This window comes from Sceloporus occidentalis, unplaced genomic scaffold (genome assembly GCF_023333645.1).
Source record: "Sceloporus occidentalis isolate IW3139 unplaced genomic scaffold, rSceOcc1.0.p SCAF_1, whole genome shotgun sequence".
NCBI classification, from domain to species: Eukaryota; Metazoa; Chordata; class Lepidosauria; order Squamata; family Phrynosomatidae; genus Sceloporus; species Sceloporus occidentalis.
Window position 1 is genome coordinate 172,730,680 of NW_028316981.1, and position 18,612 is coordinate 172,749,291.

General features: G+C 47.0%; 1 protein-coding gene and 1 long non-coding RNA gene across 6 annotated transcripts in view; one reads left to right on the top strand and one right to left on the bottom strand.

The window, feature by feature from the left end:
- The window catches only part of LOC149322744 (uncharacterized), a 38,837-nt gene extending 37,390 nt beyond the window's left edge, over positions 1-1,447 (top strand). For 4 of the 5 annotated variants that reach the window (XM_089482436.1, XM_089482442.1, XM_089482430.1 and 1 more), the window contains 2 exons: positions 71-184; positions 826-1,447. In XM_089482436.1, the coding sequence (XP_089338562.1) occupies positions 71-184; positions 826-1,021 (310 nt within the window). In that variant the 3' untranslated portion in view covers positions 1,022-1,447. The remainder of the gene's footprint in view (positions 1-70; positions 185-825) is intronic. The other variant, XM_089482424.1, reaches the window with a different exon arrangement.
- Positions 141-18,612, bottom strand: part of LOC149322745 (uncharacterized) — a 66,105-nt gene continuing 47,633 nt past the window's right edge. The window contains exon 4 of the long non-coding RNA XR_016272083.1: positions 141-200. This is a non-coding gene — a long non-coding RNA (uncharacterized LOC149322745). The remainder of the gene's footprint in view (positions 201-18,612) is intronic.

Sequence of the window (18,612 nt, forward strand, 5' to 3'; positions counted from 1 at the left end):
ATGCTACATTTAGAACATTTTACACTGTCATTTCCTTCTTCTTCTTCTTCTTCTTTCTCTTGGGATGCAGGACCGGGGGCCTCCCAGAGTCCCATACTCCCAGGCAGCCCCCCGCATTCCGGGCCAAGATGGCTATCAGTGCCCCTTCGATGTCAACGTCCGGGTGGTCAACCCTGTGTCACAGGTACGGTATACATATCCTTCAAAGAATAGATTCTGTTATTAACAGGAGTTATAAATTCTGTGGTTTTAACACAATTGTTACAAACACTGCAATTATAGCATGGAAAATTCCCTTTAGTCTTCCTTTGCATAGCACTTAACTGGGCTTTTTTCACTCGACATTTGCTATGTACTGAGAGGTCTTTAAGATTCCTTGATCACTTATACACAAATAAAGGTTTCTCTGAACAACCAGGAATATCCAGATATTCATACATGCAGACAGCTATACTGAAATATTGGGACTTACTCCAGGATATACCTGGTTGTTCATTCCTGGCTGCTGGCCTCCAAGGCAATTTGCCGGCCTCTGAGTATTCTTTTGGGACACTCAAAAGCCGACAAACTCTGGAAGGCAGCAGCCAGAGGCTCCCCGCCTCCAGCTGCCATCCTCCAAGACCCATTTGCCACCCTCTGAGTGCCCACTTATAGGGTGGAAATGGTGTTCGGAGGACGCCTCTGGCTGCCACCCTCCAGAGTTTGTTGGCTTCTGAGTGTCCCAAACGGATTGTCTCAAAGGGACACTCAGAGGCCGGCAAACAGGCCTTGGAGGACATCCACCGGATGTCTTATTTTCTTATTATTTTTCCTCTTGTGATGCAGGATCAGGGGCTTCGCAGAGAAGCTACGCCCACCTCATCCTCCCAGGCACCTCCCCGTGCTCTGGGCCAAGGTGTCTATCAGTGCCCCTTTGATATTGAAGTCCAGCAGGCCCAGGCACAGAGAGTGGTGCAAAAGCTCGAGGGCCATATGGGCGAAGTCCAGCTCCATCAGTGTGCCCAGAGGGATATCGGCTTAACAAAGCCACGCCAACGAAGCAAGAGCCGTGGAAGGAAAAAACGAAACACCACGGTCTTGGGAGCAGAGCAGGTTTTCCAGGGGCTACGGAGAAGCACCAGACTTCAGGCCCAAAAAGAGGGTGAGCAGGAAGCAAAGGCATCCCAGGGGCCACTAAGAAGTACAAGGCGTCAGGCCCGAAAAGCAGCTGAGCAGGAGGCAGCGGCATCCCAGGGTCTACGAAGGAGTGCAAGACTTCAGGCCCGGAAGGGTGCTGTATAAATACAGTCATTCCTCTGAATTTGCGGGGGATCCATTCTGGGGACCCTCCTCACTCCATTGCTCCCACTCCTTTCTATTCCTCCTTCCCCCTTCCTAACCTCCTTCATTTGCACACACCCACCCCATCTAGGTTTGCCCTGGGAACTAGCAGGGGGCCTTCCCTCAGCCCAGGAGCACTGGGCTAGGGGGCAAGGACTGCCAGGGGCTGTAATGCTTTCCCTGCTTGCAAGCCACCATGGCAATCTCCTTTCCCACCAGGTGCATGCCCTGCATCCCTCCTCCATGGCCAATGGCTGCCTGCTCGCCTTCCCTCTCTCCCCTTTGCAATGAGGCAGATCAGCTGAGCTTCTCCCAAGGCAATCAGGCTCAAGGAGAATGTCAAGGCTCTGCTTTTGGTAGGCCAGGAAGGAAGGTGAGGTGAAGGGAGGAGAGAAAAACTAGAAGCACTTTAGAAAGGAAAGCAAAGTCAGGCAAAGTGAGGAGGAGACAGAGGGTGTTGCTTTTGCATGGTTAGAAGGATGGGGGGGGGGGAGTGATGGTGGCTTCCCCACTTGCTTCCCATCTTAGCCTCACTGCCTCTGAGGGAGCTCAGCTGATCCACCCCCATTGCAATGGGGCTGAGAGAGAGCAAGGAGGCCCCTACTTCCCTTCTCAGCCCCACTGCCTTGAAAGAGGTTCAGCTGATCCACCCCCATTGTGATGGAGCTGAGAGAGAGAGCAAGGAGGCCCCTACTCCCCCTCTCAGCTCCATTGCCTTGAAAGAGGTTCAGGTGGTCCAGCCCCATTGCGATGGGGCTGAGAGAGAGAGCAAGGAGGCCCCTACTCCCCCGCTCAGCCCCATTGCCTTGGAAGAGGTTCAGGTGGCCCAGCCCCATTGCGATGGGGCTGAGAGAGAGAGCAAGGATGCCCCTACTCCCCCTCTCAGCTCCATTGCCTTGGAAGAGGTTCAGGTGGTCCAGCCCCATTGCGATGGGGCTGAGAGAGAGAGCAAGGAGGCCCCTACTCCCCCGCTCAGCCCCATTGCCTTGGAAGAGGTTCAGGTGGCCCAGCCCCATTGCGATGGGGCTGAGAGAGAGAGCAAGGTTGCCCCTACTCCCCCTCTCAGCTCCATTGCCTTGGAAGAGGTTCAGGTGGTCCAGCTCCATTGCGATGGGGCTGAGAGGGAGAGCAAGGCGGCCCCTACTCCCCTTCTCAGCCCCATTGCCTTGAAAGAGGTTCAGCTGATCCGCCTCCATTGTGATAGGGCTGAGAGAGAGAGCAAGGAGGCCCCTACTACCCCTCTCAGCCCCATTGCCTTGAAAGAGGTTCAGGTGGTCCAGCCCCATTGCGATGGGGCTGAGAGAGAGAGAGCAAGGTGGCCCCTACTCCCCTTCTCAGCCCCATTGCCTTGAAAGAGGTTCAGCTGATCCGCCCCCATTGTGATCGGGCTGAGAGAGAGAGCAAGGCGGCCCCTACTCCCCTTCTCAGCTCCATTGCCTTGAAAGAGGTTCAGCTGATCCGCCCCCATTGTGATGGGGCTGAGAGAGAGCGCAAGGGGACCCCTGCTCCTTGTCTCAGCCCCACTGCCTTGAAAGAGGTTCAGGTGGTCCAGCCCCATTGCGATGGGGCTGAGAAAGAGAGCAAAGAGGCCCCTGCTCCCTCTCTCAGCCCCATTGCCTTGAAAGAGATTCAGGTGATCCACCCCCATTGCGATGGGCTGAGAGAGAGAGCAAGGGGCCCCTGCTCCCTCTTTCAGCCCCATTGCCTTTGAGGAGCCTTAGCTGATCCAGTCCTATGTCCATGGGGCTGATAGGCAGAGCGGGGGGGGGGGGATTGCCTTGGAAGAGGTTCAGCTGATCCGCCCCATTGTGAAGGGGAGACAGAAGTAGCGAGCAGGCAGCCATTGGCCATGGAGGAGGGGTGTAGGGCACGCACCTGGTGGGAAGGGAGATTGCCATGGCGGCTTGCCAACAGGGAGAGCATTACAGCCCCTGGCAGCCCCTGCCCCCTACCTCAGTGCTCCTGGGCTGAGGAAAGACCCCCTGCTAGCTCCCAGGGCAAAACTAGGCGGTGTGTGTCTGTGTCGCTCTGTGTGCAAAAGGAGGAGGCAAGGCAGAAGGGAAGGAGGGATAGAAAATAGCGGGGGGGGGGGTGAGTGGAGGGGAGCTGGCATGTTTGCAAATAATCAAAACCACGAGATCCAAAACTGCAAATTCGGAGGGACAACTGCAAAGCATCTAGAAATAAAGCATCTAGAAATTGATGTTCACATGGAATTTTGCATCCACTTTGTATGTCTCTTTTTTCAGGTTTCATGGAGCTGGCTATCATTGAATGATAGTCTTTATTAATGGCTTGGATGATAGTATTGGGGGCATAGTTATCAAATTTGCAGATGATGCCAAATTAGGAAGAATAGTTAATACCCAGAAGACAGGACGCTATATGTGGCAATTACCCCTCCCATTCAAAATACAAAATCAGTGTTGGTAAACACGAGCTCTTTCATCCTTGCCAAACATATGTTACACCTAGTAATACATATAGATCAAGACAGGTGTTGCTTAGCATAAACACAGTAAAATGAAATCTGATTAGTAGCATTTGGTGACAAATGCACAGAACATGACATTCACACCTCTTCAATATGTACTTGCATTTTTAAAAGCATGGTAAAATACCAGTCATGCAGTTCTGTACCGCACCGTGAAGTCAGAAATGTGTTGCACATGTCAGAGCAAAACATGTTTAGTTAGAATATTGGCTCTTGAAAGCAGGCTACTGAAACATATAGGAGCATGTTGCTGTATATCTAACATCTGCGCTTTTTGTATAGCAGAGCAAATGAACTTAATGATTACTGCCCTGCACTGAGATTTTGCCACCTGCTTTAGCTGAACCTAATAACAAAGGCAAGCAAACATAGATTTCCATCTTTTTAGCTTCTCTTAATCATTTACTTATACTGTCTCTTAGCAGCATCAAGATAAACCAGGGGGCAATGGTACGAATTTATACAATCATGTGGCATGTATCAGTAAAACAAGGCCAAGAACAAATGCATTGCCAGACAGCTTGACCAAGGAGGTTAAATAGGCCAGAACAATTCAGATTTGTTTGCCAAAGTGACTTAGCATCCCCCAAGAATTTCATCACTCATAGATCTTACAGTCAAATTCTGAAACATTATCCAGTAAAGCAATGCATAGTCTAATATAAAAGAAAGAAAGCTTAAACTCGTGTGCCAGCTGCGCCTGTTCCTCAGATGGCAGATCTCAAGGCAGCCAGGCATCTGGCATATAATGTATGCAGGGTAGTTTTTATGCAGCAGGTGGGTTTTTATTTTGTCTTTAACTTTGGTGGTATATTTTTATGTGGTTTTATTTTGGGTGTAGATGCTTTTAATTGTTTGGAATTTTATTGAGATTTTAAATGTTTTGTCTGTGAGCCGCCTTGGGTCCCTCTGGGGAGAAAGGCGGCATATAAATGAAATAGATAGACAGACAGACAGACATCCAGTCTCTGTTTGAAAATATCCCAAGAAGGAGACTCCACCACACTCCAAAGCAATGTATTCCACTGTTGAACAGCTTTTCGGAGCTTATTCCCAAGCTGTTTTAATTCGGTTTACCTCTATCCAGATTAAATCTTAATCATAGGCGGGATACAATCATAGGCGGGTTAGTCTGCGGGGGAGCCGGAGCCTCCACACGGCGCGGCTCCCGTGCAGACTGAAAAAGAAGCTCCAAATAGGAGCTTCTTCTTGAGTCGCGTTTGCGACGTAGCGAGGCGCCAGGGGCGCACTCGCTACATCACAACGCCCGCGACGCGTACGGACGCTCAGCGTCCGATACGTCAAGATGGCGGCGCCCATGTAGAAGGGGCGCCGCCATCTTGTACGTATTGAATACGTACTAGGGTTAGGGGGGTGCGGAAGCACCGCCCCTTCCTAACCCTAGTACGTATCCTATACGTACTAAATGGCGGTATGTATCCCGCCATAGTATCATAGAGTTGGAAGAGACCACAAGGGCCATCCTGTCCAACCCCATTCTGCCATGCAGGAAATCTAAAAGCATCCCTGACAGATAGCCATCCAGCCTCTGTTTAAAGACCTCTAAGGAAGGAGACTGCACTACACTCCGAGGAAGGAGTGTGTTCCACTGCCGAACAGCCCTTACTGTCAGGAACTTCCTGATGATGATGATGATGATGATGATGATGATGATGATGATGATGAATTTATTACAGCACATGGCCAGCACCAAAATATGGCAAACATACAAAACATGTAACATCAGGTGTACTCCCATAGCACAAATATATCTACATTCTACTCCAAACGAAGATCTATATCTTCTATATATCCAAGTAGGAGGGGATAATGCCTACAGTCTCATTCCCCATAGCATCACAAAATTCACACATTATTATAAGAGACTGGCATAGTCAAGTATTATAAAACATTGGCATAGTTATACAGTTATCAACAAACTTTTTCAGTGCCATATCTGTGACATTTTATATAAAATGGTAAAAAGATAAAATATGTGAAAACAGCAAGATGATGGCTCGCTATGGCCAAACTCTAAAGCTTTCTTACTTCATCTGTATTAAAAAGTTTTTACAGCAGATAATTGCAGCTGCAAAGAATTTGGCAACTTTTATAGTTACCAGTTCCTTGTGGTCTGAAAGAAGATAATGTACATAAAATGGCTCTTTTCTGGCAGGTAGGTGTTGTAAAAGAGGGAATATATATATGGCACGAGATTCTAGCTAAAGGGGGCAATGAAAAAGAACATGTCCAATTGACTCAACCTCCTCAGAGCCGCAGGGGCATAGTCTGGACTGATAAGGTATCTTTTTATATTTGCCTTCATCTACAGCTGACGGAATGATATTAAATCTTGCGAGCATAAATGCTCTTCTAAATTTGGGGATGTTCAAGTTATCAAAGTATTTGGCATGTATGGAAACTCTTTCAGTTCCCCCAATTATGGGATAGAGAATTGCTTTGCTTTTGTGGGTTTGTGGGTCAGTATCTTTAATTCTCTGTGTGATAACAGTTTTTGCTTTATTATAACACAACATAAGTACATGATTTCTGGATAACCCAACAGAAGAAAGTTTCAAAATTAAGGAATTTATCCAAGTTGATCTAAAAGGGTCTGTTAGTATTAACGGGGCCAAACCAATAGGGTTAAAAAGCAGTTTTAACCATACATTAAATTTGCGTATCCAAATACGAGCCTCAGTTGATAACATTCCATTTTGGGATGCCCAGGATTGATCTTAAAAACTTGGTTTGGAAAATTGATTGTTACAGGATATTTTAATGGTGTAATAAATGTAAAAAGAGATAGGAAGTCTGAGAAGAAAAATAAGAAAAGAGACAATCAGGGTAAACTCCCTAAAAGTTGTTTGGAATTGATAAAAGAACATGAGTTGGAAGATTTATGGACCCATAAGTATAATAACAAATCAGGCTTCACTTTCTTTTCAGGGGTCCATAAATCTTGGTCGAGGATAGATTTGTTTTTGATTTCCAAGGAATTAACAGTTAGAACTAAAAAGATGGAAATTGACCCAAGAACTTTTGCAGATCATTGTTTAATAGAAATGAGTTTGGAAACAAGAAACCCTGGATGTTGGAACTGGAGATTACAAGAGGATTTACTAAGAGAGGAAAGCTTTGTAGAAACATTAAAGACAGAGATTAAATGGTACTTTAAGCTCAATGAAACACCTGACATTAAGAACAATATACTCTGGGATGCAGGGAAAGCGGTGTTTAGAGGGTTGTTAATTAAAAGGTAAAGGGAAGTTTAAAAGAGAAAGTGGATAAGGAAAGGAAACTCATTGAAAAATTGAAGAAAAAAGAAAAAGAAATGAAACAATACCCCACAAACAAAAAATTAATAAATGAAGTTAAATTATTAAAAAATCAAATTCAGAATAATATTAATGAGGAAATAGAAAGAGATCTGAAACACAATAGACAGAACCTTTTTGAGAATGGTAACAAAGTGGGAAGATGGCTAGCTAAAAAATTAGAAGGAAACAGAGATTTAAAATTAATAACTAAAATTAAAATAGGCGAGAAGATAATTACAGAACAGGAGAAAATAGTGGAAGCTTTTAGAAATTATTTTAAATCATTGCATGATCACAAGGGAGAAACGGAGGACTCTAAAAAAAAACTTGGTTTGGACAACCTCAAAAGGAACAAAATTACTGAAAGAACAAACCTCCGAACCATACAATAGCTGAGCTACAATTTTAGCAACGAAGACTTGCAATGCAGCAAGTACCTATTGTCCTCCCTTGTTATGGAAGAAGGAACAGAGAGCTCTAATGCTTCTTTGGACATTCATTATCACATTTTTGGTGTAAGTTAGCAAGACCCTTTTCATGTGAAATTATTCCTAAATATTTATAGACTGGAACGTGTTCGATGTAGTTATTGCTAACTGACCACTTAGGATAGATTCGTCTCTTTGAGGAAACCACTATTTTTGTTTTAGTATTGTTAATTTCCAAAGAATCTTTCTTACAGTGAAAGGCAAGGGCACCCAGAAGTCTATTGAGGTCCACTCTAGTAAGAGACAAAAGAACCACATCATCAGCATAAAGCAAAATTGAAATGGGTCTATTTGACAAGGATGGATGATGTGATGGGATATCTGTCAAGGGCTTAATCATAGAGTCTATATAAAAGTTGAAAAGAGTTGGCACTAATATACAACCTTGCCTAACACCATTGAAAGTGGGAATAGATCTTGTCATACTGCCCTGGCTGTTACATCTCACAACTAGACGAGAATTCTCATGCAGCTTACGCATTAAAGTTAACAATCTTCTGTCTATGTTAGTTTCTGCAAACTTTCCCCAAAGTTTATCCCTTGAGATAAGGTCAAACGCTGTTTTAAAGTCTATAAAGGCAGTGAATAAGGCTCCCCTAGATTTAGAAGTGTATTTCTCAGTTACATGATAGAGAACAAGGGCATGATCAGTTGTAGAGCGATTATTCCTGAATCCTGCTTGTTCATCTTTGATGATATCCTCTTCTTCTAACCAAAGTTGTAATTTGTCCAGGAGGTGCATCGCCTGGAGTTTACTTATGATGTTAAGTAAGCTGATGGGCCTATAGTTCCCAGGGTCAGATTTCTCACCCTTCTTGTATATGGGCTCAACAAGAGCTAATCCCCAATCATCAGGAATACAGGTTGTCTGATCGATAGTAGTCAATAGAGCAGATGAACGGGAGCCCACCAATCTGTATTAGATTTAAATACCTTGGCAGAGATGTTATAATTGCCAGGCGCTTTTCCTGATTTAATTCTAGAGACTACATTTTTAACTTCCATAGTTGAAACTGGCGGCCATTCCAGTAAATGTTCAACATTGATGTAGGGCTGACAATTACCCTGATATTTACCATACACTTTACTGAAATGTTGTTCCCATCTACTAGCAGGAATGTGGTATTTTATGTTGGTTGTACAATTTGGCCAGCCACTAGTAACCATTTTCCAGGATACAGTTGAGTCCTTATCTCTAGCCGCTTTTATTAACTCCGTCCAAGAGTCTTTTGGGGCTTGTGCTTTTTTTGTTTTTATAAGACTCTTACAGTTTTTCTTTAATTCAAGCCATTCAGGGGGAACTGTTTGCATATTTCCGTTTCTGTATTCCCTGTATTTTTCTACTAGAATTTGTTTTAATTTAATGCAATCTTGATCAAACCAACTTTGTGATCTACAGGGTTTGTTAATATTCCTGGGTGGATTCTGTTGGCTGAAGGAGGTCTTAATTATACAACTTAAGTTTTGGTAGGATTTGAAGATGGTATCAGAAGAATTCGTAGTTAACAATATATTTTGTAAAATAAGACCCATTTTTCTGAATTCAAAATAACTTTTATGTTATTTTCTGTCTTTAAAGACCATTTAATGCCTTCTGGATTCCCATGAGGTGGATCTTCACGTTCCACAAAGTCTGCCTGTGTGACACAATTTAAAGTTAATACTACAGGTGAAGGATCACTTTCAATACATTGCTCAACCACACAAGTGGGCATCAAAGAAAACAGATCAAACGAGACAACGAAATAGTCAATTCTGGAAGCCCCCCGGTTTGAAACAAAAGTATATTCCCCCTCAAGAGGTTAACCCACAGGGGCTTGCAAATGAAACACAGGGATGGGTTCTTACATTGACAGAGGAGTTAACAACAATAAAAATATTCTTATCTGAATGTAATAACCTTTTAACCACTTTGGTGGGACTGCATTTACAAAATAGTCCTGTCACTGCAAAGGAGAAGGAAGTGGTCTTTCTGAGGGAAAAAGTCAATACATCGAAGCTAATATCTCCTGTACATAATGCCAATAGTAAACAAAAGAAGGGACTTAAGCGGAAGAATTCTCTTGGGAAAACAGCAGAGAATCCTAGAAAGATTTGTAAAGCTGAAAAATTCCTAACTTTTAATCCACCAAAACACAGTGAAGCTTTAGGTAAGGAGCAACCCAAAACCAAAGAAATCACTCTTTCTCGGGACCCCATGGCAGAGCAATTGTCTCAAAACTTGAACCATGTTTATAATAAGAGTCCTAATGAGAAGCCTATTATCTCTGAACTGGGAAATAATTTTCCCTTTAAATTCCTGTTATTTCTGCAAAGCAAGATGCGACATCAGTACGCCAGATTTCTAAAACACCTGATTGTGTATTGCAGAAAAAGATAATACCTAAAGATGTAAATCCTAAAAAACGGAAGCTAGTTCTTATGCAGCAGGAAATAATAATGTCTAATTTTCCTAAACCTGCTGGTTTACTTAGCCAAACTGAGCACAAGTTACATGTTTTAAAAATCTTAGAAGCAATATCTCCAAATCTAATTGCGTTTGAGGATATTTCTCAGATAAAATATTTATATTTCAACAATTTCCTTTCTCGGGCACAAATTACATTTAGGAAACCCAAGTTACGTATAAACGTAAACTTTCATTTGTAGCTAAGGACATTTATGTTTCAAGACTTTTTATCAATGTAGCTCCACCTCTGCCGCTAATACAGCCTTCACCTAATATGAAAACATTAAGTGCTAATACAAACTGGGTAATGGAAAATCAGAAATCTGATGAATGCTGTGATCAAATTCCAAATAGAATTCAACCTGGAAAAGAATGCGGTGCTATAAGTGATTCGAGATCAAGGAAACCATTTATTATTATTATTATTATTAACCTTTATTTATAAAGTGCTGTAAATTTACACGGCGCTGTACATACAATCTTTTAGTTAGACAGTTCCCTGCCCTCAGGCTTACAATCTAATCTAATCAATTTAGTCTCCAAATGCTAGAGGAAGAAAAAGGTTTAATTGTTACCTTCTCAGCTTTATCTTTCCCTGCACAAGAAGAAGAAATATTAACTAGATTGGACAATTTGAGACAGCATTTGCTAAGTATTAGATCAAGAAGGAAAGACATTCCAACTGAAATCTGTGAAAGTAAGGAGAAAAGAGATGTGGTTACAGCAGAGATAAACCCCCGATTGCAGTCAGAAATGAGGTATTTAGATAATGGCTCATTACAAAAAGAAAATATTCAAATCGACACACCAATAAATTCACGAGGTTCGGCACTTTTCAATGCTGACTGTGACCAACTAGCTTTAGAAACCACTGAAGAAATTACTAACCATAACTATGAAAGGAAGGAAATTAAAAATATGAATGTAGCAGAGACAAATCCGCTGTCATGGTCAGAAATGAGGTATTTAGAAGATAAGGAAATTGGTTTGTTACAACAAGAAAAAATTCAAAGCAAGAGACCACTAAACATACGCGGTCCCATTTATTCAAATTTTAGCTGTGTTCATCCAACTTTGGAAATAATAATAATAATAATAATAATAATAATAAATTTTATTTATATCTCCTGCTTCTCCCTTCGGATCGAAGAGGGATTACAAGGTGGAATCTCTTTTCCTGGAGCTTGTATCCATTGCTCCAAGTCCTGTTCTCTGGAGCAGCAGAAAACATGATTGCTCCCTCCTCCATATGACATCCCTTCAAGTATTTAAACAGGGCTATCATATCACCTCTTAGCCTTCTTTTCTCCAGGCTAAACATCTACAGCTCCCTGAGTCAGTCCTCATAGAGCTCCATGGTTTCCATACCCTTCACCATTTCAGTATTAATATGGGCAGCATCCTGATCTTAGATGGTTTTGCCGTCTTATTTTTAGACGCCCAAATACATCCTCGGTCCATCCCCACTTCCAGAGTCGCTCTTCCCGGCTCATTTTGGATCCGGGAGTTTTCCGGCTTGGGAAAATGGCCAGCGGAGAGTTCTTGGAAGCCGAGATGGACCCGGGCTGTATTTGGGCAACAAACAAAGTGGCAAAACCGTCTGATAAGATCAGGATGCTTCCTGAATTAAGGTTTAAACCGGATAGAGGTAAGCTGATTTAAAATGCCATGGGATAAGCTCCGTACTATCAGGGAATTCTTCCTAATATTTAGGCAGAATGTCTTTTCCTGTAGGTTGAATCCATTGCTCTGTATCCAATTCTCTGGAGCAGCAGAAAACAACCTTGCTCCATCCTCAATATGACAGCCCTTTGGCTATCATGTCACTTCTTAACTTTATCTTCTCCAGGCTGAACATACTCAGGTCTCTAGGCCACAACTCATAGGTCCTGGGATTACTCCATATCTTCCTGGGAGTGGCTGTTTGCCATCTGTCATCTTACATAGACTGTCTGTATACAGACATTACTTTTTCTGTGTATCTTTTCAACATGTTCAGATTCAATATCTGAGTTTTCCATTAATGTGTTTAGTCTATGCTTGGAATTGTTGGAATTTTATTCAGGCCTGCATTTCTTTATTTTTTACCTTATTCGCTTGTTTTCTGCACAGACTCTTGGTATTTACATGTGGTTGGCAGATAAAGACTGTTTCCTTTAAGGACGATTTTGGTTTTTAGTTTAGTTTATATGGCAAAAAAGGCGGGTGCAGTGTTTTGATTTTATTATTTTATGTATTATGTTTAAGGCATCTTCTAACACTGTTTTTAAGTCGTGTTTTTTAAATAGGAATTTAGTTTGTGTTTTAACTTTTATATTACTTCTTATTACTTTTCTGTTTTTACTTTTGTGTTAAGAGTTTTTAAAACTGTATTATGCTTTTAATATTGTAAGCCCTACGCATGTCCCTGCTTCCGGAGGAGGCTGTTGCCGTGGCAGAGGCCCCCTTTTCTGGGCCTAGCCGGCCAGGTAAGCCCTATCCATCTCCCTGCTTCCGGAGGAGGCTGTTGCCGTGGCAGAGGCCCCCTTTTCTGGGCCTAGCCGGCCAGGTAAGCCCTATCCATCTCCCTGCTTCCGGAGGAGGCTGTTGCCGTGGCAGAGGCCCCCTTTCCTGGGCCTAGCCGGCCAGGTAAGCCCTATCCATCTCCCTGCTTCCGGAGGAGGCTGTTGCCGTGGCAGAGGCCCCCTTTCCTGGGCCTAGCCGGCCAGGTAAGCCCTATCCATCTCCCTGCTTCCGGAGGAGGCTGTTGCCGTGGCAGAGGCCCCCTTTCCTGGGCCTAGCCGGCCAGGTAAGCCCTATCCATCTCCCTGCTTCCGGAGGAGGCTGTTGCCGTGGCAGAGGCCCCCTTTCCTGGGCCTAGCCGGCCAGGTAAGCCCTATGCACCTCCCTGCTTCCGGAGGAGGCTGTTGCCGTGGCAGAGGCCCCCTTTCCTGGGCCTAGCCGGCCAGGTAAGCCCTATGCACCTCCCTGCTTCCGGAGGAGGCTGTTGCCGTGGCAGAGGCTCCCTTTCCTGGGCCTAGCCGGCCAGGTAAGCCCTATGCACCTCCCTGCTTCCGGAGGAGGCTGTTGCCGTGGCAGAGGCCCCCTTTCCTGGGCCTAGCCGGCCAGGTAAGCCCTATGCACCTCCCTGCTTCCGGAGGAGGCTGTTGCCGTGGCAGAGGCCCCCTTTCCTGGGCCTAGCCGGCCAGGTAAGCCCTATGCACCTCCCTGCTTCCGGAGGAGGCTGTTGCCGTGGCAGAGGCCCCCTTTCCTGGGCCTAGCCGGCCAGGTAAGCCCTATGCACCTCCCTGCTTCCGGAGGAGGCTGTTGCCGTGGCAGAGGCCCCCTTTCCTGGGTCTAGCCGGCCAGGTAAGCCCTATGCACCTCCCTGCTTCCGGAGGAGGCTGTTGCCGTGGCAGAGGCCCCCTTTCCTGGGCCTAGCCGGCCAGGTAAGCCCTATGCACCTCCCTGCTTCCGGAGGAGGCTGTTGCCGTGGCAGAGGCCCCCTTTCCTGGGCCTAGCCGGCCAGGTAAGCCCTATGCACCTCCCTGCTTCCGGAGGAGGCTGTTGCCGTGGCAGAGGCCCCCTTTCCTGGGCCTAGCCGGCCAGGTAAGCCCTATGCACCTCCCTGCTTCCGGAGGAGGCTGTTGCCGTGGCAGAGGCCCCCTTTCCTGGGCCTAGCCGGCCAGGTAAGCCCTATGCATCTCCTTGCTTCCGGAGGAGGCTGTTGCCGTGGCAGAGGCCCCCTTTCCTGGGCCTAGCCGGCCAGGTAAGCCCTATGCATCTCCCTGCTTCCGGAGGAGGCTGCTGCCGTGGCAGAGGCCCCCTTTCCTGGGCCTAGCCGGCCAGGTAAGCCCTATGCACCTCCCTGCTTCCGGAGGAGGCTGCTGCCGTGGCAGAGGCCCCCTTTCCTGGGCCTAGCCGGCCAGGTAAGCCCTATGCACCTCCCTGCTTCCGGAGGAGGCTGTTGCCGTGGCAGAGGCCCCCTTTCCTGGGCCTAGCCGGCCAGGTAAGCCCTATGCACCTCCCTGCTTCCGGAGGAGGCTGTTGCCGTGGCAGAGGCCCCCTTTCCTGGGCCTAGCCGGCCAGGTAAGCCCTATGCATCTCCTTGCTTCCGGAGGAGGCTGTTGCCGTGGCAGAGGCCCCCTTTCCTGGGCCTAGCCGGCCAGGTAAGCCCTATGCACCTCCCTGCTTCCGGAGGAGGCTGCTGCCGTGGCAGAGGCCCCCTTTCCTGGGCCTAGCCGGCCAGGTAAGCCCTATGCACCTCCCTGCTTCCGGAGGAGGCTGTTGCCGTGGCAGAGGCCCCCTTTCCTGGGCCTAGCCGGCCAGGTAAGCCCTATGCACCTCCCTGCTTCCGGAGGAGGCTGTTGCCGTGGCAGAGGCCCCCTTTCCTGGGCCTAGCCGGCCAGGTAAGCCCTATGCACCTCCCTGCTTCCGGAGGAGGCTGTTGCCGTGGCAGAGGCCCCCTTTCCTGGGCCTAGCCGGCCAGGTAAGCCCTATGCACCTCCCTGCTTCCGGAGGAGGCTGTTGCCGTGGCAGAGGCCCCCTTTCCTGGGCCTAGCCGGCCAGGTAAGCCCTATGCATCTCCTTGCTTCCGGAGGAGGCTGTTGCCGTGGCAGAGGCCCCCTTTCCTGGGCCTAGCCGGCCAGGTAAGCCCTATCCATCTCCCTGCTTCCGGAGGAGGCTGTTGCCGTGGCAGAGGCCCCCTTTCCTGGGCCTAGCCGGCCAGGTAAGCCCTATCCATCTCCCTGCTTCCGGAGGAGGCTGTTGCCGTGGCAGAGGCCCCCTTTCCTGGGCCTAGCCGGCCAGGTAAGCCCTATCCATCTCCCTGCTTCCGGAGGAGGCTGTTGCCGTGGCAGAGGCCCCCTTTCCTGGGCCTAGCCGGCCAGGTAAGCCCTATCCATCTCCCTGCTTCCGGAGGAGGCTGTTGCCGTGGCAGAGGCCCCCTTTCCTGGGCCTAGCCGGCCAGGTAAGCCCTATGCACCTCCCTGCTTCCGGAGGAGGCTGTTGCCGTGGCAGAGGCCCCCTTTCCTGGGCCTAGCCGGCCAGGTAAGCCCTATGCATCTCCTTGCTTCCGGAGGAGGCTGTTGCCGTGGCAGAGGCCCCCTTTCCTGGGCCTAGCCGGCCAGGTAAGCCCTATGCACCTCCCTGCTTCCGGAGGAGGCTGTTGCCGTGGCAGAGGCCCCCTTTCCTGGGCCTAGCCGGCCAGGTAAGCCCTATGCACCTCCCTGCTTCCGGAGGAGGCTGTTGCCGTGGCAGAGGCCCCCTTTCCTGGGCCTAGCCGGCCAGGTAAGCCCTATCCATCTCCCTGCTTCCGGAGGAGGCTGTTGCCGTGGCAGAGGCCCCCTTTCCTGGGCCTAGCCGGCCAGGTAAGCCCTATCCATCTCCCTGCTTCCGGAGGAGGCTGTTGCCGTGGCAGAGGCCCCCTTTCCTGGGCCTAGCCGGCCAGGTAAGCCCTATCCATCTCCCTGCTTCCGGAGGAGGCTGTTGCCGTGGCAGAGGCCCCCTTTCCTGGGCCTAGCCGGCCAGGTAAGCCCTATCCATCTCCCTGCTTCCGGAGGAGGCTGTTGCCGTGGCAGAGGCCCCCTTTCCTGGGCCTAGCCGGCCAGGTAAGCCCTATGCACCTCCCTGCTTCCGGAGGAGGCTGTTGCCGTGGCAGAGGCCCCCTTTCCTGGGCCTAGCCGGCCAGGTAAGCCCTATGCACCTCCCTGCTTCCGGAGGAGGCTGTTGCCGTGGCAGAGGCCCCCTTTCCTGGGCCTAGCCGGCCAGGTAAGCCCTATGCATCTCCTTGCTTCCGGAGGAGGCTGTTGCCGTGGCAGAGGCCCCCTTTCCTGGGCCTAGCCGGCCAGGTAAGCCCCACACAGCTCCCCACTGCCTTCTTTGGTGCCCAGCCCCTAGCCCCTCCTTGAGCCAAGGCCTAGCAAGTCAGTTAGGCCTTGGATTGTGGTGCCGCTGCCACGCTAAAAGCTCAGCAGGAGGCAGAAGAAGAGGAGGTGGGTGCCGGGAGCTGGGACTAGCTCCAGACCCATCACGGCACATTTGAAACGTTTAAAAAACGTGAATGTCCCTCCAGAAACCTGGATATGGCAACCCTAGATATAAGAAAATAGTAATAATGATAATGATAATAATAACAAACACATATAATATTGAAAGAGGCCATCTGAAGTCAAGCTGAAGAGTGTTCAAGGCCACATACTATTTTGACTTGAGGAATAAACACATTCCTCAAGCACTTTGTTCCTTGAAATGTGAAAACAGTAAGTGAAGTAAATACTGTCCTTTCAGGGCACCTCATGGTTCTGCTTGTGAATAAAATATACATAGGAATGTGCTGCAGGACTGCAATCCTCTCTGTGCATTTGTTTACAAAAGAGCATCCATAAAGTCATTATGGTATTTCTGACATGTTTAGGAACAAGTTGTTAAATGATATAATTCTGAATAAACAGTCACAGACCATCAAAGTGTGTAAAAATTGAGTTTCTCAATAGCAGAAGAGGATAATACCAGCACATCCCCCTGTTCTTGCAACACATCTCTTGACACCTCAAGCAAAAGATGTTGTATTAAAGTTGCTCAGGTCACCTATTATGTCACTAATTTTGTTAAGGTCAGTCTTTAAACCTTTACAGCCTTCTGAATTGGAAGACAACCAAGGCTGCATCTGCACCACAGAAAAATAATGCCGTTTGACAGCACTCTTACTGCCATGGCTCCATCCTACAGAATCCTGGGATTTCTAGTTTTGTGAGGCATCAGCAGTCTGACCCAAAGGTTAACGACCGCACAAAACTACAAATCCCAGGATTCCATAGGATGGAGCTATGGCACTTAAAGTGGTGTCAAACATTCCTCCATAAACATGTCAGAAATGTCATACCTATTTCAGTAGAATGTCTTGTCTTAATAAATGCATTCAAAGGATTGCAGCCCTGTAGTAGCCGTTCCTGTGCATCTTTACTCACAAGCAGAAGCATGAGGTGCCCTGAAAGGACTTTATATTTTGATTTCTACTTCCTGTATTCATATTTCTAAGGGGAAAGTGTTCGAGGGATTTCTTGTTTGCCTCCACAGTCAAAATAATATGTGGCCTTGGGTACTCTTCACCTTCAGGCAGTCTTAGGCTGCATCTGCACTGCAGAAATAATCCAGTTTGATTCCATTTTAACTGCCATGGCTCAAAGCTATGGAATTTTGGGAACTGTAGTTTTGTGAGACATTTGACTTTCTTTGTCAGAGAGCTCTGGTGCCACAACAAACTACAATGCCCAGGATTCCATAGCATTGAGCCAAGGCAATTAAAGCGGTGTCAAACTGGATTATTTCTGTAGTGTAGATGCACCTTGAGCCCCCCAAAACACAGTAAAAATAATCCATTTTGACACCGCTTTAACTACCATGACCCAATGCTATGGAATTCTGGGAACTGTAGTTGTTGTGGCACCAGAGCTCTCTGACAGAGAAGGCTAAATGCCCCACAAAACTACAATACCTAAAATTCCATAGCATTGAGCCAGAGCAGTTAAAGCGATCTCAAAGATTATTGGATTATTTAGCAGATTATGAATAAAGGTCCAAAACACACTGCAGAAATAATCCAGATTGAGACCGCTTTAACTGCCCCTGGGCTCATTGCTAGGGAATCCTGGGAATCGTAGTTGCACCAGCAGAGCTCTCTCTCTGACAGAAAAGGCTAAATGATTCACAAAACTACAGTTCCCAGGATTCTGTAGCATTGATCCAGGGCAGTTAAATCGGTCTAAAACTGGATTATTTCTGTAGTGTGGATGCAGCCTTAGTCACTATTATAGGCTAAATTTTAAAAAAGACCATAAATGTTTATGTGGTCTTTAATTGTCCAGAATGTTATCCAGTTTAGCTTATTAACTAAATAATTAGTTAATAAGATAACACAAACCTCCTCTGAACCAATCTTTCCAAGAATAACCCATGATATGTTCGCCTTTGGGTCGCCATGAGTTAGAAATTACTTGAAGGCACACAACAACAATTTAAAAAAAATGACAACTATAATTAGTTAATAAGATAACACAATGAGTCCAAGGCGATGAGATGACCTCCACCAATACACTCTTATGGTGCTGGGATGCTGGCTGGCTGTATTTTAGCAGCTGACCCCAAGAAGCTATTCTGGATTTCCTGGGAATCCTGTGGAGGCCACAGAGGATTACGTTGTCCTAGCAGCAGATCAGTACATTAAGGGGGGAGAAAAGCAGACCTCAGGCATGTCACATTCTTCCAGCCTCAGAGGAAAGCAGAAGTAAACCTTCCCTGAACAAATCTCTGGGTCACCATAAGTCTGTGTTGACTTGAAGGCTCATAAGAACAGATGGATTGATATCTTAATGTTTAACTTATTCCAGAGGAAGAATAGGGGTATAGAGAGGAGATTTGGAAAGTTGCAGTTTCCATTCCCAGACTGATGGCTCAGGGACGTAGCTAGGATTTTAGGAAGGGAGGGGTCCAGATTAAGTGTCACCATTATAATGGGGCTTGGGCACGGCGGCGCAGCAGCACACACCATTCATTTTTCTAATG